Source organism: Mobula hypostoma, chromosome 2 (assembly GCF_963921235.1).
Source record: "Mobula hypostoma chromosome 2, sMobHyp1.1, whole genome shotgun sequence".
In the NCBI taxonomy this organism is placed as follows: Eukaryota; Metazoa; Chordata; class Chondrichthyes; order Myliobatiformes; family Myliobatidae; genus Mobula; species Mobula hypostoma.
Genome location: NC_086098.1, coordinates 126,930,092 through 126,951,408, shown reverse-complemented (window position 1 = coordinate 126,951,408; position 21,317 = coordinate 126,930,092). Strand labels below are relative to the sequence as shown.

Below are 21,317 nucleotides of genomic sequence, written 5' to 3'. Positions count from 1 at the left end.
GCCTCAAAACCTTTTAGAATAGAAGTGAGGAGGTATTTTAGAGAGTGGTGAATCTGTTGAATGCTCTGCCACAGATCACGATGGAGGTCAAGTCCGTGGATATATTTAAGGTGGAAGTTGATAGTTTCCTAATCAGTCAGGGCATTAAGGGATATGGCAAGAAGACAGGTGTTATGGGATTGAGTGGAATCTAGGATCTGCCATGATGGAATGGCAGAGCACGCTCGATGGGCTGAGTGGCCTAATTTTGCTCCTATATCTTGTGGTCTTATCTTTAACAGAATCTACTGGTGTCTGCAAACTGATAAACATGAAGCACAGAAAGTCAAACAAGTTGTGTGGAGTTTACACATAGAATCTTCACTGACTAGCTCTGCAACTTCCTATAACAGCCTTGGGTCTCAGAGAGCAGCTGGTCACAGCTCCAGTCTAATGGCCTTAATTTAGCAATCTTTGTTTGGAGTCAATATTATTGCACTGCACTCCAAATAAGAGGGCTTGAAGTGGACATCATGACAGATAATCTCAGTTGGGTAACCACCATCAAAAGACAAATTCAGTCCAGTTCTCATAATATTAATTCAGAGAGAGTTTGGCCTAATCAGATTGTACCAATTATATTATTGCTAGTCACCTAAAGGCCTTGACCTAGAGCAGTGATTTCCAATGGGGGCGGTTCTGTGTCCTAAGGGGGCGTTTGGGGAAATAGCAGTCGTTGTTAGGGGGGAGGTGGTAAGCAGCACTCTAACGTGAGGCACGAGACGTGACTATTGGTAGAACAAATAAAAAAGGATGAGGCACTGGAACCCAGGAAGAATCACAGCTCTGCAGGCGGTGAGCACTCGTTGTCACAACGCGTCTGAAACTCGGCAATCTCATCTGACTTTACCAACCAAACAGACATTATTGGGGATGCGTAAATTAGCAACCAGAGTGCCAAACAGTTCCCCTTGACTCACGGCACGGAATGAGTTCATGCAATTTAACAGTTGGTAAGTCAAGTACACCCTCTCAACTTTCTGTACAGATCTACGGAAAACAGGCCGTGCAACGATACAGTGCTGGCTGGAACCAAAAAGTGAAATAGAGCAAATCAGTGAACCTGCTGACCCCAAGGTTTCCTCTTGTGTTCAAAGCAGCCTTGGCTTCATATGTGCAGTCAAGAACCATCTTTAGGGATTATGAGACCAAACATATTTGGTCAATTACGCTAATTGGAATGGTATAAAGGTAGCTTGCCACACACCAGCTCTATCCCGACTAACATTCAGATTCCAACCTGAACCCTTGTCGATGTAATTTTCACTGTTGTGATCATCTTCGCCTGGCTGTTCCTTTTGCGTGCCGCTATCATCGTTCCACTGGTGTCAACTCGCTACTGTTGTCAACATCGGATAGGCATTCCCCGTTTGTTAATTTTTATTTTAATTAAGCCCCATTAATGAGGGATAAATGAGATCTGAGTCTGAAGGCAGTGACGCCTTGAATTCTAATCCTGCTAAGAAATAGAAACTACAGAAAGTGCATCAATACAATGTTACATACTTAGAGTATGGTTTTATTCTGTACCTATCAGATCAGTGACAACACTTATTTATAATACTGACTAATTAAGCCATGAAACCATCAAGATTGCAGGAACAGTTCCGTAAAAGGCACCCTGAAAAGGCTACTGATTGTATTACTCAGAAGATGAAAGAAGCATTTGGAAAGCATTGTATAGTCACAACAAAATGACAATAAGTACGAACCTGAACGTCAGAAAATATCGCAAACTGCACTGACATTTACGGGATGAAACAGTGAGAGTTAAACAGCACGAGAGAGCCGAAGGACCTGTGAGTAAAGGTGAAAGACACCTGAATTTAAAGTCAAAATATCATGAAAATGGCTTCAGTCAGAAAAGTTGATGAAATTGATAGCGCTAATGAAAGCTGAGCGTTGTATATCGAAATGGTTGAACTGTATTGTAATGCGAACGATGTGGAGGAGCAAAAGAAACTATCCGCAATTCTTAGCTTAATGGGTGCGAGGGCATACGGTCCCTTACACAACCTAGTAACCCCTGAAAAGCCAGCAAACAAGACGTTCGATGAAATTGTTACAATTGCACAAAATCACTTGGGCCTTAAACCGCTAGCAATAACTGAAATTTCGACTTTACAAAAGGAACCAGTCAAAAGATGAAAGCATTTCTGAATATATTGCAGAACTGCGCAAACTTTTCGAGTACTGTGCCTTTAGAGATGGACTTTCTGATGCATTAAGGGACAGGCCTGTACGTGGCATGTATAGTCAATGCACTCAAATGTGGCCACTGTCTAAAAGAGACCTAACATTAGAATGAGTATTGACCATTGCAATATCATTAGAGACTGCACCAAAGGATGCAATGAAGCAGAACTGCAGAAAAGGAGGTTAGAATGTGAAATGCACAAATTATCCCTGAATAAAGCCGAAGATATTAGCGATGTGCAAAAAGCCAAAGGTATTAACGATGTGTCAAATCCTTCCACGATGCAAATGACTGTTGGTTCAAAGAAAAAGTCTGCGGGTAAGGTCACATAGAGAGAATGTGCAAGCCAGACAAAAAGCACAGCCCAGTGAAAAGTCTCAAACACAAAACTAAACAAGTGCTTAAAGTTAACAGAATGTAAAATATAAGATTGTAAAACAGAATCAGACAACAGTCTGACAAAGGTGAACTGTCAAATCACTTTTTATTGTCATTTCGACCATAACTGCTGGTACAGTACACAGTAAATACAAGATGATATTTTTCAGGACCATGGTGCTACATGAAACAATACAAAAACTACACTGAACTATGTAAAACAACACAAAATCTACACTAGACTAGAGACCTACCCAGAACTGCATAAAGTGCACAAGACAGTGCAGGCATTGCAATAAATAATAAATAAGGCAATAGGCACAGTAGAGGGCAGTAGGTTGGTGTCAGTCCAGGCTCTGGGTATTGAGGAATCTGAAAGCTTGGGGGAAGAAACTGTTACATTGTGTGGTCATGCCTGCAACTGCGAAGTATTATTGAAGCAGATCACCCAAAGACAAACTGAAAATTGACACATGGAGGCCAAACACAGCAGTTAGAATTTTATGTATTGACCTGTGGAGAGCAAGCACTTTTCGGATGTGAATGGTTGAGATAAATCCAACTAGACTGGCATTCGTTCAAAGCTGTGTGTGGCTTCAACAGGCAACAGCAGCCCAAGTAATAGAATTAACCAGAGACTGGCACACTGCTTAATGCTAATTGATTGAGAAGGTGACTGGGAATCTCAAAGGCATGAAGGCCAGAATTGAACTGAATGAATCAGTATCACCAAGATTCCTTGAAGCACTTGCATTCTGAAGTGGATGCTGTACTGGCTGAATGGCTACACCCATTATCCTGGTGATCGAGAAAGGGAAGGCTGGAGCTGTTTGCCTATGTGGAGATTTCAAGGTGAGAATCAAGCCAGTGCTGCATACTGAACAGTATCCCCTGCCACGAATAGAAGACGTGTTTGCACTTTTGGCAAGCAGAGAGAGCTTTTCGAGGATTGACTTGCCACAAGCCTATTTTCAAATGGAGATTGTGGTGTCAAACAGGAAGTTCCTCACAATCAACACTCACAAGGGACTGTTCCAGTATTATTGTCTTGTCTTTAGCATCGCATCAGTTCCAGCAATTTGGCAAAGAGCAACGGACCAAGTGTTGCAAGATATCCGAGGAACACAATGGTACCTCGGTGACATCATCATGACTGGCAAAAATGATGAAGAGCACCTCCAGGCCCTTGGTTAAGTGCTGACCAGGCTGAGCGAGTATGGTCTGTGTGCAAAGAGCGAAATGTGAGTTTTTCAAGAATGAAATCTCATATTGTGGCCATGTAATTGACACACATGGCTTTCATAAGTCACAAGAGAAGATTATGTCACCCAAACTGGAAAATGTGTTGCAACTCGGGTCATACTTGGGCTTGGTAAACTACCACCACTGGATTCTCCCAAACATTGCGACAGCGCTGCACCCATTGAACACACTGTTACAGACAGGAGCAAAGAGGGAATGGTGAGAAAGTTGTGAAAAAACATTCAAGGAAACAGACTAAAAGTATCCGATGAACTGCTCACCCATTATGACCCATCCCTGCCCATCAGACTGGTGTGTGATGCGTCCCCTTGTGGCATTGGAGTCATTTTGTCACACATTTTGAAGGATGGACCTGAACCTCTGATTGCATTTGCTTCAAGATCATTAATGCATGCAGAATGTATCTAGGCACAGAAGCCCTTAGCCTAGTATGGGGAATAAAGAAGTTCCACCACTACCTCTGTAGACAAAAGTTTACACTGGAGACAGATCCCCAGCCCCTTGTGTCCATTTTCAGTCCTGGTGATGACTGCTACCCAGCTACAATGCTGGGCACTATTCCCAGGAGCCCATTGTTATGATATAGAGTAAACAACACAGCAATGCTGTTGGCTTCCACTATCGGCAACTGAAGAAGAGAAGTCTTCATACTGTGACCCAGCAGAAGTGTTCCACACAGCTTTGGTGGACCAGTTGCCGGTAACAAATTCCGAAATATAAAGGGAAGCAAGGAATGCTAAAATCTATGAAATTGCCGTGCAAGGATGGCCAGCTCATGAAAGCCGTATGTTTCCAGAGCTCTCAGCAAGACGAAACCAACTGTCTGGATGTCAAAGAATGCTGACATGTGGATCTTGTGGTTTCTTCTGAACTGCACAGCTGAGTGTTAGAAAATCTGCATGAAGGACACCTGACTGCAGTCAAGATGAAGAGTCTTGGAGCTATGTGTAGTGGTCAGGAATAGGTATACAGGTTGAAGCCTTGGCCAAAAGCTGTTTGGGATGCCAGAAAGTTCAAGATGCACCCCCACAGGCACTGTAACACCCAGGGGAGTTGCCATCATCAAGTACATACTGACTTTGCTGGACCATTCATGGACTCCATGTTTCTGATTGCTGTGGATGCTCATTTGAAGTGGCCAGAGGTTATACCAATGAACTCAACCACCTCAGCAAAGACTGTCTCCGCTCTGAGGACTACCTTCACCAGAAATGGCTTATCAGAACAAATAGCGAGTGGCAACAGACCACAATACACGTCAGAAAAATTCCAACTGTTCATGAAGAAAAATAGCTGACATTCCAGTCAGTTCCTCACTGCCCAGTAATGAATGGGCTAGCTGCAAGGTTTATCCAAACCTTCAAGAAGTCCACTAAAGCAGTGGACATGGAGTACATTTCTCTACAGCAGAAGGTGGACAATTTCCTTTTTGTGTATCAAACTCTGTTCATGTGATGACAAATCAAACACCTGCAGTGCTGTTCATGAGCAGGAATCTGAGATCTCGCATTGACTTCCTGGAACCAGATCTACTGAGGGAAGTGTGGAATAAATAGTTCCGCCAGTTGCCAAGTGAATTAACAAGGAGCTTCGAGATTGGACAGGAAGTCCTAGTGTGTGATTACCGAGAAGACAAGTGGATACCTGGTAGGATAGCTATAAGAACTGGACAACTGATGTACAAAGTGGATTTTGGAGATCAGACATGGAGACGTGATGTGGACTAGTTTCTGGACGCAAAACCGAAAAACACACCTGAGTCAATTGCATTGAACAAGATGAACACAGTACAGTCATCGGACTTGCCTCTCAGTGATGATCGTGTCACAGCAACATTACATGAGAAATCAAGAACATTGTCTACCAAGCCTGATGCCACTCCACCAGAGGCACGATGAGAACATATTCGATGCCAAGACACCTCCCAAACCTGATGCCTCTCCACAGCTCCAGAGTTGTTATCCTGAAAGGAACAGTGCACCACCCAGAGACTGAAACTTTAGAACTGTGAAGTTAGTTATGGACTGTTATTGTGAAAGCATGTTTATTTGGAATATGGGTTTATGAAAGAGGAATTGAATGTTTTGTACATATACAATTTATATTGCATTAATCTAAAGGGAAGAAAGTGTTATCTATGGATCTACTTATTTTAAAGCATGACCCCCTCTCCCCTTAGCACTATATATAGATCTGATGTCTATGCATGCACATTGTTCTCTCACCCCCTACTCTGCAATGTGTATATTGTGCCTAAGGGGCAATGGCAAGTATGAAGGTGCTTTCGTGGGGCATTGGGCTAATAAAAAACAGAAACAAAGCCATGTCGCAGCATGGTGATCTGGGAACGTAAATTGAATTTGGAAATAGTACAAAACCAACCTCTCACTAAAGTGCAAAAATTGTTTGAGAGTCATACTGTCTATAGTACAGAAACAAGCTCTTGGGTGCAACAAATTTATCTTGACCATGAAATCCCTGTCTATACCAATCCTATTTACCAGCACTTGACCTATAGCCTTGGTGGATTAAATGCTGGTTCAGATGGATAGTCACCGAATACTGTTTGACTCCTGCTCCTTAGGGAAGGATGTTTGCTGGGATCTCGCCTGGGTCTGGGCTACATTAGATTCCAACCGTGATGACTCCAGACCATTCTTGAGGCAGCCCATTGAGTAGTTCAATAGACAGACAATAAATGGTCTTGTGCCTAAACACATGGGGTTCTGCAGATGCTGGAAATCCAGAGTAACACACACAAAATGCCGGAGGAACTCGCATCCATTGACAGGAATAAGCTGTTGACAATTTCAGGCTGAGACCCTCCATCAGGATATGCGTGTCATTTATCGGAGGATGAGCAAAGAGGTTTGCTAGTGACTGGCCTATTCTAGGTGTGCCTGTGTGGGACTTTGTGCTTCTCTAGCACCCATTTTTTCATTTAACTAAATGGAAAAATATGAATTGATTAGGAGCAAGACATAAGGCACCTGCTCATGAAAGATCCAAATTCCCTAAGTGTCATGATGTATTAACAATGTAGCCACTTTGTGTGGATATGGGAGTGCTGGGCTTGTCCAAGGACTCGAGCTGGGTTGCTGACTCAATGTGTCTACTTTTCTTCACACTCTAGTGTGAACTTGCTAGTTTTGTTGGTAAGTCAAAAGCACAAGAAAATTAGAGCAAGAGTAGGCTACCAGACCTTTCAAGCTTGCCTGCCATTTATGGCTGTTCCATGCTTGCCAAAACTTCTTTCTTTTTTAGTTCCTAATAACCATCAATTCCATGATCTTTCAAAATATCTATTTATCATTTTTTTTTAAATTTTATTTTTATTTGGATAAGGTATTCACAAGTAATACACTTTTTTTTTACATATAACCTTTTCCATTTTTTATGTGAGTAAATCTATATTAATTTGTACATTCACAAGTGCACATTGATATAATATAGAAAATAATTAGGCACTCAAATAGATGTTTATGTGCAATTGTGATTCCACTCTATTAAACTAAATAATAGTTATAAAAATATTAATAATAGTGGTTGAATACTAATTTCCATGTATCTCTTCTGGTCCGTTTCTTTCTGGTCCAAAATTTCCCCAGATCTTTACTTGTGTTAATTCCACATTTTCCAAAAAAAAGAACAGTAAACATTCGAGCTAAGGGTGCTTACGTTAACACTATTACTATGTTGGTGAGACAAACAGTATAAACCATTAGTAGAATCACCTAAAGTCTGCTCGCTCTGGGGTTATAAATTCAATCCATTTATTCTAAATTTGATAAAATTTTTCCTTTTGAATTCTGAGTAGGTCATCTTTTCCATTTTAAGTATTTCCAAACTGATTTCCTGCCAATCTTCAAATGTAGATGATGGATTTAACCACTTTCTGGTGATTGACTTCTTAATTGCCGCTAAAAGGGCCCGCAGCAGCTTTATATCTTTCATCTGTTCCAAAAACAATACATGCCCTAAGTAGAGAGTCTCAAGGTACAGAGGTATCTGAGTCTTGAATACCTTAACTAATGATCTGTGAATATCTTCCCAATATAAACTTAATTTAGGGCAATCCCAAAAAATATGGAAATAATTTGCCTCCTTGGAGCCACACCTTCTCCAACACTCCACGTTTGTGTCTTTATATTTTTCCTGGTATGGGGTCTTGAAGTATCTTGTAATATTTTTCTAACAATGTTCTCTCCAAATCAAAGAGTTAGTCAAATACCACTGGAAGCTGCATATCTTCCCCCAAGCCTCCTCTGAAAGTACCAACCCCACTTCTTTCTCCCACTTCTCTTTAATATACGATGTGTTTTCATTTTTGGCATGAGAGAGGGCATTATATAATTGAGAAATTGATTTACTTGGTATTGAACTGTAAGTTGAATTCAGAATCCTGAATAGTTCTACTGTTGATAAGTCTGTATATCTACAATTCTAGTTAACATAGTGTCATACTTGAAGGTACCAAAAAAAAGTCATTGTATTCTAGGCCATGTTTGTCCTGCAGGGATTGAAAACTTTGTAATACATTCTTATGTGTAAATGAGAGAGAGGTTGTAAGACCTTTCTTTATCCACAGTTCAAATCTTTTATTACCTCTGCTGGGAAGAAATTTGGTATCATAAGCACACCATCTGAAAAGTTTTAACATGTTATTGATTCCACATGAATTAGTCACCTTCTGCTATACTTTTAATGTGAGATTTATCCAGCTGTTTTTAGTCTTTTCCAATCAGGCCATCAATCCTTTGTTCGCTATTGAGGCCTGTAGAGGAAAACTGTCAATCAATCCAAATTCTATCTCCTTCCATCTAGCCTTATTCCCTATTGCACCAGTTTAACTGAGGGGTTATCTGTGAAGCATAAAAACAATTTCTCAAACAAGGAAGTGCCATACTTCCTCCTTCCTTTCCTAACTGTAAGGTGTTAAATCGGATTCCAGGTTTCTTTCCTTGCCAGATAAAGCGGGAAATCCATTTGACCCATTCCCCGAAATGATTATCATCCACCTCCACAGGTAAAGTCTGGAAAAGGTAAAGTAACCGAGGGAGCATATTCATTTTTATGGTATTTATTCTTGAATTTAAACTTATAAAGGGGATAAGGTTCCACCTATGTATATCTACTTTTATCTCTGAAATTAATGGCCTATAATTTACCTGTGACAATGTTGAAAGATCTTTTGGCAGGGTTATTCATAAATATTTTAATGATTTGGCTTCCCCACTTAAGATCAGATGTATCCTGCAGTTTTTTGGATGCTGTATAATTTAAGGACAAAACCTGCGTTTTCTTTACATTATTCTTATAACCTGATATTTTCCCGAACTCATCCAACAGTGTAAACAATCCTATAAATGATTTTTCTGGTTCCCTCAAATAGACTAAAATGTCATCTGCGAGTAGCGCCACCTTAATCCCTTTTACAATTTCGCTCTGTCTTATTAGTTGAGCAAGAGGTTCAATATATAGTGCAAAAAGGAGAGGAGAAATTGGGCATCCCTGTCTAGTTCCTCTCTCTAAAATAAAAGAGTCAAGAGAGGTCCCCATTTAACTTAATTTGAGCTGTAGGGCTGTCATATAAAGTCTGGATTACTTTAATAAACTTTTCTTGAAAGCTGAATCTTCCTAACACTCTGTATAAGAATACCCAACTAACTGAATCAAAAGCTTTCTCAGCATCTAATCCCACTACCATTGTGTCTGTCCCATTCTTAATAACCTGTTCTAGTATGTGTAAAGTTCTCCTTATATTGTCCTAAGTTTGTCTTTGCTGAATGAATCCAGTCTGGTCTAAGTGGATGAGGCCAGTTAGAAGTTTTTCCATTCTACGAGCTAATATAGATATAAATAATTTGTAATCCAAATTAAGAACACTGATTGGCCGGTAATTACCACAATCTAGTTTATCTTTACCCTCTTTAGGAATAACTGAGATAATCACCTCTCTCCAGGAAGGTGAAATTTCTCCTCTCTGTAAGATCCAATTAAAGGTGTTGAGTAATAATGGAACTAACTGTGACTTCAGCGATTTGTACCACTCTGAGGTAAACCCATCAGAGCCTGGAGACTTTCTGGCCTTTAATCTAGAGATGGCCGCATTCAGTTCTTTGGCAGTTACTGGTTCTAATAGGCATTCATTTTGTAAATCTGTGAGCTTGGGTAGATCTAAAGAATTCAGGAAAGTGTCTACATAGGGCTCATTGGAGGCCCGGGGTTGAGAGTACAGCTCTCGATAATATGTTTCAAAACTCTCCTGAACTTTCCCCATTGTATTCTTCACAAGCTTTGTTTTTGGATTCTTTATTTTATGAATTGTATTGTCTGCTTGTTTAAGATTTTCCTCCTCCTTCATAATTCTTTTGTCTCAGGTAAAGAAAGTTTCTTTGAGTTTCCAATGTGTATATATCATCAATTTCACTTTGCACTTTCTTAATTTCCTGTTTTAAATTAGAATTAATTTTGTTGCTATCTACAACTTTAAGTTGTTTTAATTTTCCTTGAAGGTCTGCTAATTTTTGTGCATTGAATTTTTTCATGTGAGTAGTAATGGAAATAATTTTCCCTCTCAGTACAGCTTTCAATGTATCCCATAAGATCACTGGTGATGTTTCTCCCATATCATTATGGTCTAATTATTTTTTGATTTCTCCCCTTAATTTCTCCATTACTTTTGGGTTATTGAGTATATGTTAATTTAACCTCCATAGTGTTTTCCTCATTTTCCTTTCCAGAATTAGAGACATAGAGACTGGACTATGGTCCGACAGATCAATTGTTGCAATATTACACTCTTTTATCCTGAATCTATCTATGTTAAATATTTTAAAAAAAAGTCTATCCTTGAATAAGCTGAACGAGGGAAAGAATAATGCGTATAGTCTTTACTAGTGGGGTGTAATTCCCTCCACACATCTATAATTCCCAGCTCCTCCATCAATGAATTCACTTTCCTAGTCAGAGGTTTATTCTGAATAACTGTTCTTGAATAATCTAATGCAGGGTTTAACCTAATATTAAAATCCCCTCCACAGATTACTACCCCTTGAGAACTGACCATTAGGTCAAAAATGTGTCTATAGAATGACCATTCATTCACAACCTGGTGGAGCATAAACATTCAACAATGTTACTTCAGTACCTTCTATTCTTGCTGTAACTTTTTCAAATCATCCATCCTTGTCTTTAGTCTCTGAGATATGTTCATAATTAAAAGCACTTGATATTAAAGTAGCTACTCTTTTGTGGCCCAAATTATATGATGAATAAAATACATGCTTAAAGCTCGTTTTTAATTTTGCATGCTCGGATTGGCTCGTGTGTTTCTTGAAGGAAAGCTGTTTGTGCCCTCACTTTTTTCAATTTAGACATAATATTTCTCTTATTTGGTTTCAAAACCCCATTTACATTATAAGAAATTATTTTTACCAGTTCAATTTTCAGTTTTCTCTCATAGGAAAAAAAAAACACTATCCTTTTCTAAACCAACAGTAAGCAATCCCTTCTCAACAGTAAACTAGAACATAAAACCAAACCCTAGGCATTTTTGAACATAGAACATTTGAAAATTTTTCCCGACTTCCAATAGTGAGGCCTGAGCACTGATCCGCCTCAGTTCAGAGGGATAACCCCTATCTCTAGTCTGTGTTAGAGGGCCCTCCACAGTGTGAACAGTCAGAGAATTCTCTCCTTTTTATGTCTCGACCATATTGCTATCATTCAAGTTATTCCGTCTAGATTATTTTTAACTATCAGCTTTCATTTTACCTTTAAGTACGATTTACTCTTTTCAGACATTTCTCAATTATTCTACACTCGCTGTACATTCGTGTCTGAATACTTGCAGCTTTCCCTTGTGGCTTGACACTCTGGTTCGAGTGGAGCATCCTTGCCGCACTGGCTGCTATGTCCACTGCCGAATCTTCTCCAGTAACGACTCTGGTTGGGTGATAACTTTTATGGGTAGTCCCCGAACCGCCAGATCCAACGTTGCCTCTTCCACTGTAGCGTAGGTTTTTGTCCCTTCATCGTAAAAGACTCTTAGCCGAGCTGGATACAGGGTCTGAAATCTGATGTTGTTTTCCTTCAGGACCCTCCGTGTTTCCATGTATTCCTTCCATCTGACAAAGATCCCTGGTGTGTAATCGTGGTCTAAACTGATTTTTACAGTTGTTCCATATAAAGTCCTTCTTTTACCATGCCGGTTTAAGCACTTCTTCCTTCTTTCTGTAACTGAGAAATTTGAATAAAATTGATCTGGACTGGGCATCTGCCGGGGGTTGTGGTGCCAATGTGCGGTGGGCCCTTTCTATCTGTAGGTCTTTCGTGTCTGGTATTTCAAAGTTCTCTCTGAGCAGCTTCTCCATGAAGGGAATCACCAGTCTGGGTTTACCTTCAGCTCCTTCGGGAAATCCATAGACCCTCACATTTTCCCTTCTTGAGCGGCCTTCTTGGTCTATTAGCTTCCACTGGAGCTGCTCTTGTAGCTTTAGCATTTCTGCTATCACTTCCTCTGCATTTTGCAGCCTCTCCTCAGTCCCTACAGTCCTCGCTTTGGCTTCATCTAACCTCAGATTAGTTTTTCCTATTTCTCCTTTAATATCTTCCAGTTGTTTGTTGATAGCTTGTTGGAAATCACAAATCTCTCTAAGAATTAGTCAGATTCACTGATTCTTCCACATTATCTCTGTCCTGGCTAGCCGTGGGGGAGCTAGGCCCCTCGTCTTGCTGCGTCTTTTTATATTTATCAGCCTTCTGAGTGGACTTTTAATTCTTGTACTTAGACTCCATCCTTGCCCCTTTTATTGATATAGTTATACAATACTAAATATTTGTCTAATTTCAACTTTGGGGCAGTTTACGTTTTTTTTTGTCGAGAGACCTTTTCCTACGCTGCCATTCTCTTGGTGACCCGGAAGTCCTCCCCAAAATATCTATTTATCTAAACACTAAATATATCTAATGATTTGACTTTCTCCACCTTCGGCAGCAGAGGGTTCTGGAGACACTCTACTCCCTGAGAGAAGAAATTTGTGTGAACTTCTGTTTTAAATAACTGGCCCCTTTTATTGCAGCCAAATTCCCTTGTTTCTGATTCTCCCACTAAGTAGGAAGATCTGAACATCCACCATAAAGATATTTGACCATTTCTCACTCCTCTAAACTTCTGCAAGTGGAGACCCAAACTATCTGGCTGCTCTTGAAAGGGCGATACTTTTACTTGTATCAGCCAAGTGAATTTCCTTAGGATTGCCTCTACTATTACTATATCCTTAATTATAAGTTTGGGAACCAATTTGTGCACAGAACTGCAGGCTCGGCCTCCTACAAACATAAGAAATAGGAGCTGGAGTAGGCCATCTGGCCCATCGAGCCTACTCCACCATTCAATAAGCTCATGGTTGATCTGACCATGGACTCATCTCCACCTGCCTTTTCCCCCAAAACCCTTAATTCCCCTACTATGCAAAAATCTATCCAACCTTGTCTTAAATATATTTACTGAGGTAGCCTCCACTGCTTCATTGGGCAGAGAATTCCACAGATTCACCACTCTTTGGGAAATGCAGTTCCTCCTCATCTCCATCCTAATTTTACTCCCCTGAATCTTGAGGCTATGTTCCTTAGTTCTAGTTTCATCTACCAGTGGGAACAACTTTCTTTCCTCTCTTATCTATCCCTTTCATAATATTATATGTTTATTTTATATGGTGAACCTTCTCTACACCACTTCTAATGCCAGTATATCCTTTCTCAAAAACCAGTATATCCTTCCTAATACCCTCTACATCTAAATACTCTAATACCCCATCAGCACCCTATGTATCTGCAACAACACCAGCTTCTTTGCTATAAAGGGCAACATGCTATTTGCTTTCTCTGCTGCTTGTTGGACCTGCTTGCCTGATAACTTTGTTGTGTTTCATGCAGTAGAACACCTAGGTCTCTCTCTAGAATCCACCTTTTGATTATTCTTACTGAAGTAAAAGACCTACTTCTTTTCAAACCTATCTGATGTAGTATTTCCCCATTTATGACCTGTCCCAAGAGGCCACATTTATGGCTACTGACTGACAAGAACCTAGTATAGTTTCTGGACTGTTATAGCACAGGAAGAGGCAATTTAATCCATTGACTACACATTAAGTATTACGAAGATTAAGGATCATTGATGCCAAACACAGTATGATTGTCTATATAAAGACCAGGAGTTGTCTGTATTGCCCGAACACTGATATAAAACTGGATGAATTTTGTATCAATTATTCATCTTTGCTTTTGTATTCTAGTCCTCTTGATATGAACACTAACATTACATTTGCCTTTCTTACTACCAAATCAACCTACAAGTTCACCTTTAGGGAATACTACTGCAGAAGGACTCTCAAGTCCCTTTGCACCTCTGATTTCTGAATTCTCTCCTCATTTGGAAAATAATTTATGTATTTATTTCTTCTACTAAAGTGCATGAGCTTATGCCACTCCTTTGCAAATTCTCATAATCTGTCTCAGTCCCTATACAGATTTCCTGCTTCCTCAACAGTATCTCCTGCTCCACCTATCTTTGTATTAGTTTATTGAAACGTATAATCTGCATTTGGTGGAATCCTGCTGTGTGCTACTTTTCTGAAAACACTGGAACTTCATTCCAATTTTTCAGTCTCACAGGATGTTCTGAAGTTTACGAAGGACCCTGTTTAAACCCTCTAGTGTGCTTCGTTGGGTTAAGGATTGGTACCTGCTCTCAAAAAGTCAGTCTAGTGTTTGTCTTTCTAAAAAGCCTATTCATCCATGCCAGGGTTATTCTTGGCCTTTTGCCACAGAGAATGGGCCCCTCTAATCTCTTTATTCTTTACCTTGACAGAGTGGATTCCATTATGCTACTGGAGGAGGGCTTCACCCTCGTGAGTTCAGATGCCAGTGACAAGATGCTGAAATATGCCTTGAAAGAGCGATGGAACCGACGGAAAGAAGCAGCATTTGATAATTGGGGTAAATATTTTGCAAAGAAGCTCTATCACAGGAAGGACAAGGAGCACTTGAGCACTTAATTCCCTGGAATTTAGGAGTCTGAAGAGTGATGTTATAGAAGTGTATAAAGTCATAAGGGACGAAGGTGAGATGAATCTCCATGCTTTTTTGCTCTAGGCAAAGGGAATATAAAACCAGAAGGCATAGGTTTACAGTGAGAGAAGAAAATTTTTAAAAAGGACCTAAGGGACATTTTCTTCATGCATATATAGAATAAGCTCCAGAGAAAATGGCTGCGGCAATAACAATAACACTATTTTAAAGACATTTGGACAAATCTATGAATAGGAAAGGTATAGAGGGATACAGGTCAAATGTGACCAGCTTGATGGTCATCTTAGTGGGAGGAGGAGTTCCAGCATGTAGCCCAATGATATATGTCCAAATCAGCAACCTGGAAAGAACCTGCAGTTAGCGGTGTTCCAATGCATCAGTTGTCCTTATCTTTCTTGGTGGTAGAGGTCACAGGTTCGGGAGGTGTTTTCACAGTAGCCTGGATGAATGAATGCAGTGCAGTTTTGCAGATCATACACACTGCCACCACCATGCACCAGTGGTGAGAAAAATGAATATTTAGGGTGGTGGATGGGGTGTCAATCATGTGGTCTGGATGGTTTTGAATGTAATGAAAGTTGTTGGAGTTGCACTCGTCTGAATACAATTAAATTATTCCATCACACTCCAGCCTCATACCTTGGGGCTGTCTGGAGGTAAGTTACTACTAGAAACCCATCTTTCATAGCTACAGTATTAATGTGTCTGATCCAGCTGAGTTTCTGGTTGCCAGATGATTGGAGCTTGGATGCTCAGCAATGGTAATAGCATTGAGTATCAAGATTAAGTGTTTAGATACTCACTTGTGTTGGAGGAGGCCCTTCCCAAGCACTTGGGAGTCTTCTATTTCACTCATTCCTCATTGCCTAATCTGATTTTTAGGCTCTCCTGTATGTAAGCGCTGTACACTGTTATCATGTGGAAAAGTAATGTTAGTGAACTCTACCCAAAGCATTGTAGGACCATTGGCAGTACATAGAGAAGAAGCAACTCCTTACCACCTTCTGTGGGGCACATATGGAGGGGCAATAGATGCTGGCCCATCCAGTGATGTCCAGAAATTCATCAAAAACTGAACGTCTGAATGTAATTGGAGACTGGGATCTAATGCAGGGCTTCAGGTGGTTTATGGATGCATGAGTGACACAGATTAAGATCTAATTGAGGAGTTCGGAGGAGGGGTTCATACTTAGAATAATGAACTCCTGGGAGTGATTACAAACTGGAATCTAATTGAGGAGTTCAGATGGTTTATACATAGAATAATAGGCTCCTGGGAGTGATTGCAAATGGGGATCTAATCAAAGGTTTGGATAGTCTCTAATAGAATAATGGACAATTGCTTGCTCTGAATAGCACCAACTAGGCCACTATGGTCTGTACAGGAGCGTATACCACAAAGTAGAGATGACTTTATCCATTAGTTTTTCAGAAATGAATTCAGGTAGACTGACACCCCTGCTCCTTCGCCATGTCCCAGCAAATGTTTTCTCCCTTGAAAATTTTATCCAATTGGTATTTGTCTGCTTTGACTGAAACTTCCTTCTCCACATATCTCAAATATTAATAGCATTAAGTACTTCAGTTATATTATAGGGTTTGCCAGTTATCTTAAATGTGCGCTATTACGAATGTGCTTTACTTTTTGTTCTTGGTAACTTTATATGAATGTAATGTAGTCTGCCTTCCCATTTACCATGAATATTCAAAGAGACTTGTTGGACTTTTGTGGTCAGTCCTTCCAATATGACTGTAATATGGTATCCTGGTCATAGTTATCACTGTAGCAACAATGCAAAGTAAACCAAATTATCAGATTGAAAAGCAAATCAAAAAAATCTGAGAGAGAAAAGCTGAAATAATTAGCAAGTTCTGTAGCATCAGTGATGAGAGAAACAGAGTTAGTATTTCAAGTTGATGGCCATTCTTCAGAAGTGGACTCTTGTGTCAGTCCTTCTAGCTCTGCCTCCTAATGCAGCCATTTACTTAGCTCTCTCCAGCCACTTCCTGTTCTCAGCAATTTGAAACCAGTTTGATTTCTAACTTTTCTCAATTCCGATGGAAGTGTTGACCTGAAGCCTTAGCTCTGCTTCTCATTCTGTGGATATTGCTGAGTACTTCCAGCATTCTCCTTTATTTTTAAATTTGAATTATCTCATTGACTGAGATTTTTTTTCTCTGCAAAAGCAATCCAGTTTTGTTTTTGTAAGTTAATTGATCATTCTTCTCTTGTGATGTTTGTTTGAGAAGACAAGACACATTGACCACTTACGGGTCTTGCCCTTATGTGACTTGGTTCTGATGGTCCCCAATCCTTCAGCCCATTAACCAGCATGCTTTGCTTCACAGTAATCGAAGAAGCCAATTGGCTGACCTTGCCCTTGGACATCCCAAAACCAGGTGATGGGTTTGATGCCGTGATTTGTTTGGGGAATTCATTTGCACATTTGCCAGACCTCAAAGGTAAAATTTAATGTGACTTCTCTGATTCTTGTGTGGCCAAAGATTTGGTGGCAGGTTTTAATGTGAGACTAGAAATGTGAGAACTTCGGAACAGGATATGCCACTTGGAGGAGTCAGGAGGTATTTGCAGTCAAAATGAAGTCAGAGGAGAAATTGAAGAGCATTAGAGAGGGATGGGTCAGGAAGCTTTTAGCGGGGATTGAGGAAGTATCACTGATGGATCAGAGAGTGATTTGGAAAGAGATGAAGAAAGATGCATCAGGAACAGGTTAACAACATTTAAATGCATTTGGAAAAGTACATAGCTAGGACGATGGGCTAAACCCTGGAAGTCCGTCACTGGTGATGCTTGGTCTCGGTTTTACACATCATGTCTCTTTTTATGTGAGAAAACAAGCCTTTGTACCGAAGTTGATTTTCAGCCACTAATCCCATTGAATTTAAAAGCGGAAATGGATGATGTGGGTGCTGTCTGGGATCTTACTTCCTAGCACATCCCATCCCATTGCTCCTTATAACCATCCCTTTGCTAACCTGCACATGTCGAGTTGGAACCGTTGTTATTTTCTTGAACTGCTGCAGGTGACCAGAGTGATCAGAAGTTGGCTCTAAGTAATATTGCCAGTATGGTGAAACCAGGTGGAATATTAATCATTGACCATCGGAACTACGATACCATCCTGGAAACCGGCCAGGCTCCGAAAGGCAAAAATATTTACTACAAGGTACATCAGTAGAATTGGAGCATGTAACAATTGACTTTTTCTGAGTGTGTTCAATCCAAAATTGTTTTGGATTTTTTTTTTTAAGTTTCTGGTAACATTTGGCAGTTGTATCTGTATAATACAATGGTAGCTCCATGTCCCCTCTAAGAGTAAGCATAGGTGAAGCCACTACTATTCTGGAACTAAAATCACTAGGGTTCAACACAGAAACAGCCCCTTCAGCCCAGTGAGTCCAGACTGACCATTAAGCACCCATTTTTACACTAATCCTTCCTTGATCTATTTTATTTTCCTCAGAGTTCAATAAACTCATTCAGATACTACTTTTGTCCTTAAAACTAATCAGCTGTTAATTATTGTTAATTAAATATCCCGAATCATCTTGATGGCCTCAAGTTATCCAATTTCATTCTGTGGGCACTTTTTGAACATATTGTATTCTTTCCAATACGCTGTAGACTTGGCAATGTAGTGGTTAAGGTGCTATGTTAATAATCAGAGAAATCCCATCACAGCAAATGGGGAGTTAAAATTCAAGCAACGTAGTAAAACTCTACATGTTATTTCTATGAATATCTTTACATTATTTTACTATTTTTTTTGCTTTTAAAGTATGATAGATTTTCCAGTAAACCAGGTAACGAGAGTGTTGGAACGGAAGCTATAGTGCAGGGGTCCCAACCTGGAGTTCATTGATTCCTCCGTAAATGGTAGGTTTCCATGGCATTTAAAAAATGGTTGGGAACCCTGGCCATAATGAGTTGAAAGTGGGCAGGAGCATGGAGCATAGTAAGTGGGGTCCTGTGGTGTTAGAGGGAATGTGAGAACTGGGGCCCCAGTGAATCAAAGGAAGCGAAAGAACAGGGGTCCCATTGAGTGGACGAGTAGTGTAACAAACATTACATGTGAACCAAAGCCACAGCTCTTCATGTATTCGCCTCTGATTCTGCTGCTTATCTACACATCTACAAGCTATAGTGATCGATTTAACTTGACAACCCTTCCATGGTTTGGATGTGGGAGGAAAGCCCAAGACAAACCACTGGACACAAGGAGAACCTGCAATTTTCACACAGCATCTGAGATCAGGATCGAATGGTCCCCAGCATGGAGGCAGCAGCTCTGCTAGTTACAACACGTCACTGTGACACTCCTCTGTCTCTTTGCATTGTTGGATTTTATCTCTTTGGATCACTGGACTATGTCCTAACGATCAAACTCAATTCAGGAGTGTACTGAGGGAAGGGGATGGGTTAGGATCTGTCTCATCAGAATTTGAAGTCTTGGAGCCAGAAATAAGAATGCATTCTCAATGGAAATGCCCATGGTAAAGATGGTACACTTCCAAATCAGTTACAGGACAGATAGCAGAAAAGTAATCCTGACGAAGGGTCTCGACCCAAAATATCAGCTGTACTACTTCCTATAGATGCTGCCTGGCCTGCTGCTGCGTTCCACCAGCATTTTGTGTGTGTTGCTTGAATTTCCAGCATCTGCAGATTTTCTCATATTTGCAGAAAAGTAATGTTCTGATTCCAGTGACAATGCCCACACATTTCAGTGTGGACTTTGAGATCCGTGTGTCAGAGAATGTCACACTGGGAGAACTTGGGCCATATTGGTCCGGCCTTATGATAATTTCAGGTCCCAGAAAAATTGTTACAGAAATGACATGCAGCCATGTGGATGTGCAGAAGGTAATATTTAAGTTACTCAGTGATGTTCCTCAAGAGCAGAGAGACTAACCACTTGCCCTTTATATTCAGTGGCATTAGTATCACCAAGATCTCTACCAACATCCTGGCAGTGGTCATTCACCTGAAACTCGCCTGGACCAACTGTATCAATTGTGCAGCTGTAAGAGCGAGTGAGAGGCTGGGTATCTTGTAGAGAGTGACTTATCTCCCAACACCCCAAGTTGCATATTGGGAGAAGGGAGTCGTAGTCATAGATTTATACAGTCCCTGACTCAACACATCCATGCTGACCCAGCTGTCTGACTGAGTTAGTAGCCCCATATGCCTGCATTTAGCTCGTATCTCACTAACACTTCCTTAGATCAGTATCTGTCCAAAAATGGTTTAAGTGTTTTACAATATTACCTACCTCTGTCACTTCCTCTGGCAGCCTATTCTATACACCTACCACCATTAAATGTGAAATGATCCAAAGATACTTTTGCACTTTTCCTCCCTCACCGGAAATCGATGCCTTCCAGCTTTAAGTTCCCCTTCCCCTAGGAGGCCCCATGTGCCACCTAGGCGCTAAGGGTTCAGACGACGACCCCTAGGAAAAGAGACATGTGACCGCAACTTGTGTAAGCCCCTTGTGATTTTGTATACCTCTAAGGTCACTTCTCAGCCTCCTACACTCCAAGGGAGAAAACATGTCTCTCTCCTTGTAACTGTATCATTGTCACCAAAAGAAATTTTCATCCGATCATTCTGGGGCATTACAGGTGCCTAAACTTCCCTTCCATTGAGCCCTGCAACAGTTCACCTTGGTCCAGTGCCAGACTTCAGCCTGTTTGTGACTGGACTCTTTCTCACACTCCTTTAACCTAACTGCTCATTGCTCACAGTACCAGTCTCTGATGCTGCAGGGTGTCTCTAGGTTCATCATCAGCATGATCATAACAGTCTACATCATTATCAAGGCCATTATGAGCAGCAGCATCATCATCAAAATAACCTCATCATCATAATCTACATCATTATCAAGGCCATCATCAGCATCAACATTATTATTCTCTTTCTCCAATCTGCTCTCACCACCACCACCTCCTCCTCCTGCTCAGGATAACGATACTCGAGGGACGGGGGAGTAGATGATCTCTTTAGCTACCTTGCAAAGACAAATTTGGTTACTTTTGTTTGAAAGCTGCAGGCTAAGATGTCAAAATGGTGATGGAGTGGCAAAACTGGTGACTGCAGTTGATTAAATCAACTGAGATGTAGTGATGACAAAGGAATTGTATTAGTACTGTATTGTATTGGAACTGTAGTTCTAGACTACAGTTGTGGCAGAGTGACTTTGGGGTGGGTGACTGCTCTGTCCACCATTGCATGATGATCTCACCCATCTGAGGTGCAGTACTTAACAAACTCCAGTCCCTTGCAAATGGCCAGCCTCCTTAGATTTCTTTCTCTCAGTGGGTG

At 40.6% G+C, this 21,317-nt stretch overlaps 1 protein-coding gene across 3 annotated transcripts in view; it reads left to right on the top strand.

Moving 5' to 3' along the window:
• The window catches only part of gnmt (glycine N-methyltransferase), a 51,607-nt gene that overhangs the window by 11,846 nt on the left and 18,444 nt on the right, over positions 1–21,317 (top strand). For 2 of the 3 annotated variants that reach the window (XM_063040638.1, XM_063040637.1), the window contains exons 2-4: positions 14,751–14,878; positions 17,321–17,434; positions 18,017–18,159. In XM_063040638.1, coding sequence (XP_062896708.1) covers positions 14,751–14,878; positions 17,321–17,434; positions 18,017–18,159 — 385 coding nt within the window. The remainder of the gene's footprint in view (positions 1–14,750; positions 14,879–17,320; positions 17,435–18,016; positions 18,160–21,317) is intronic. The other variant, XM_063040639.1, reaches the window with a different exon arrangement.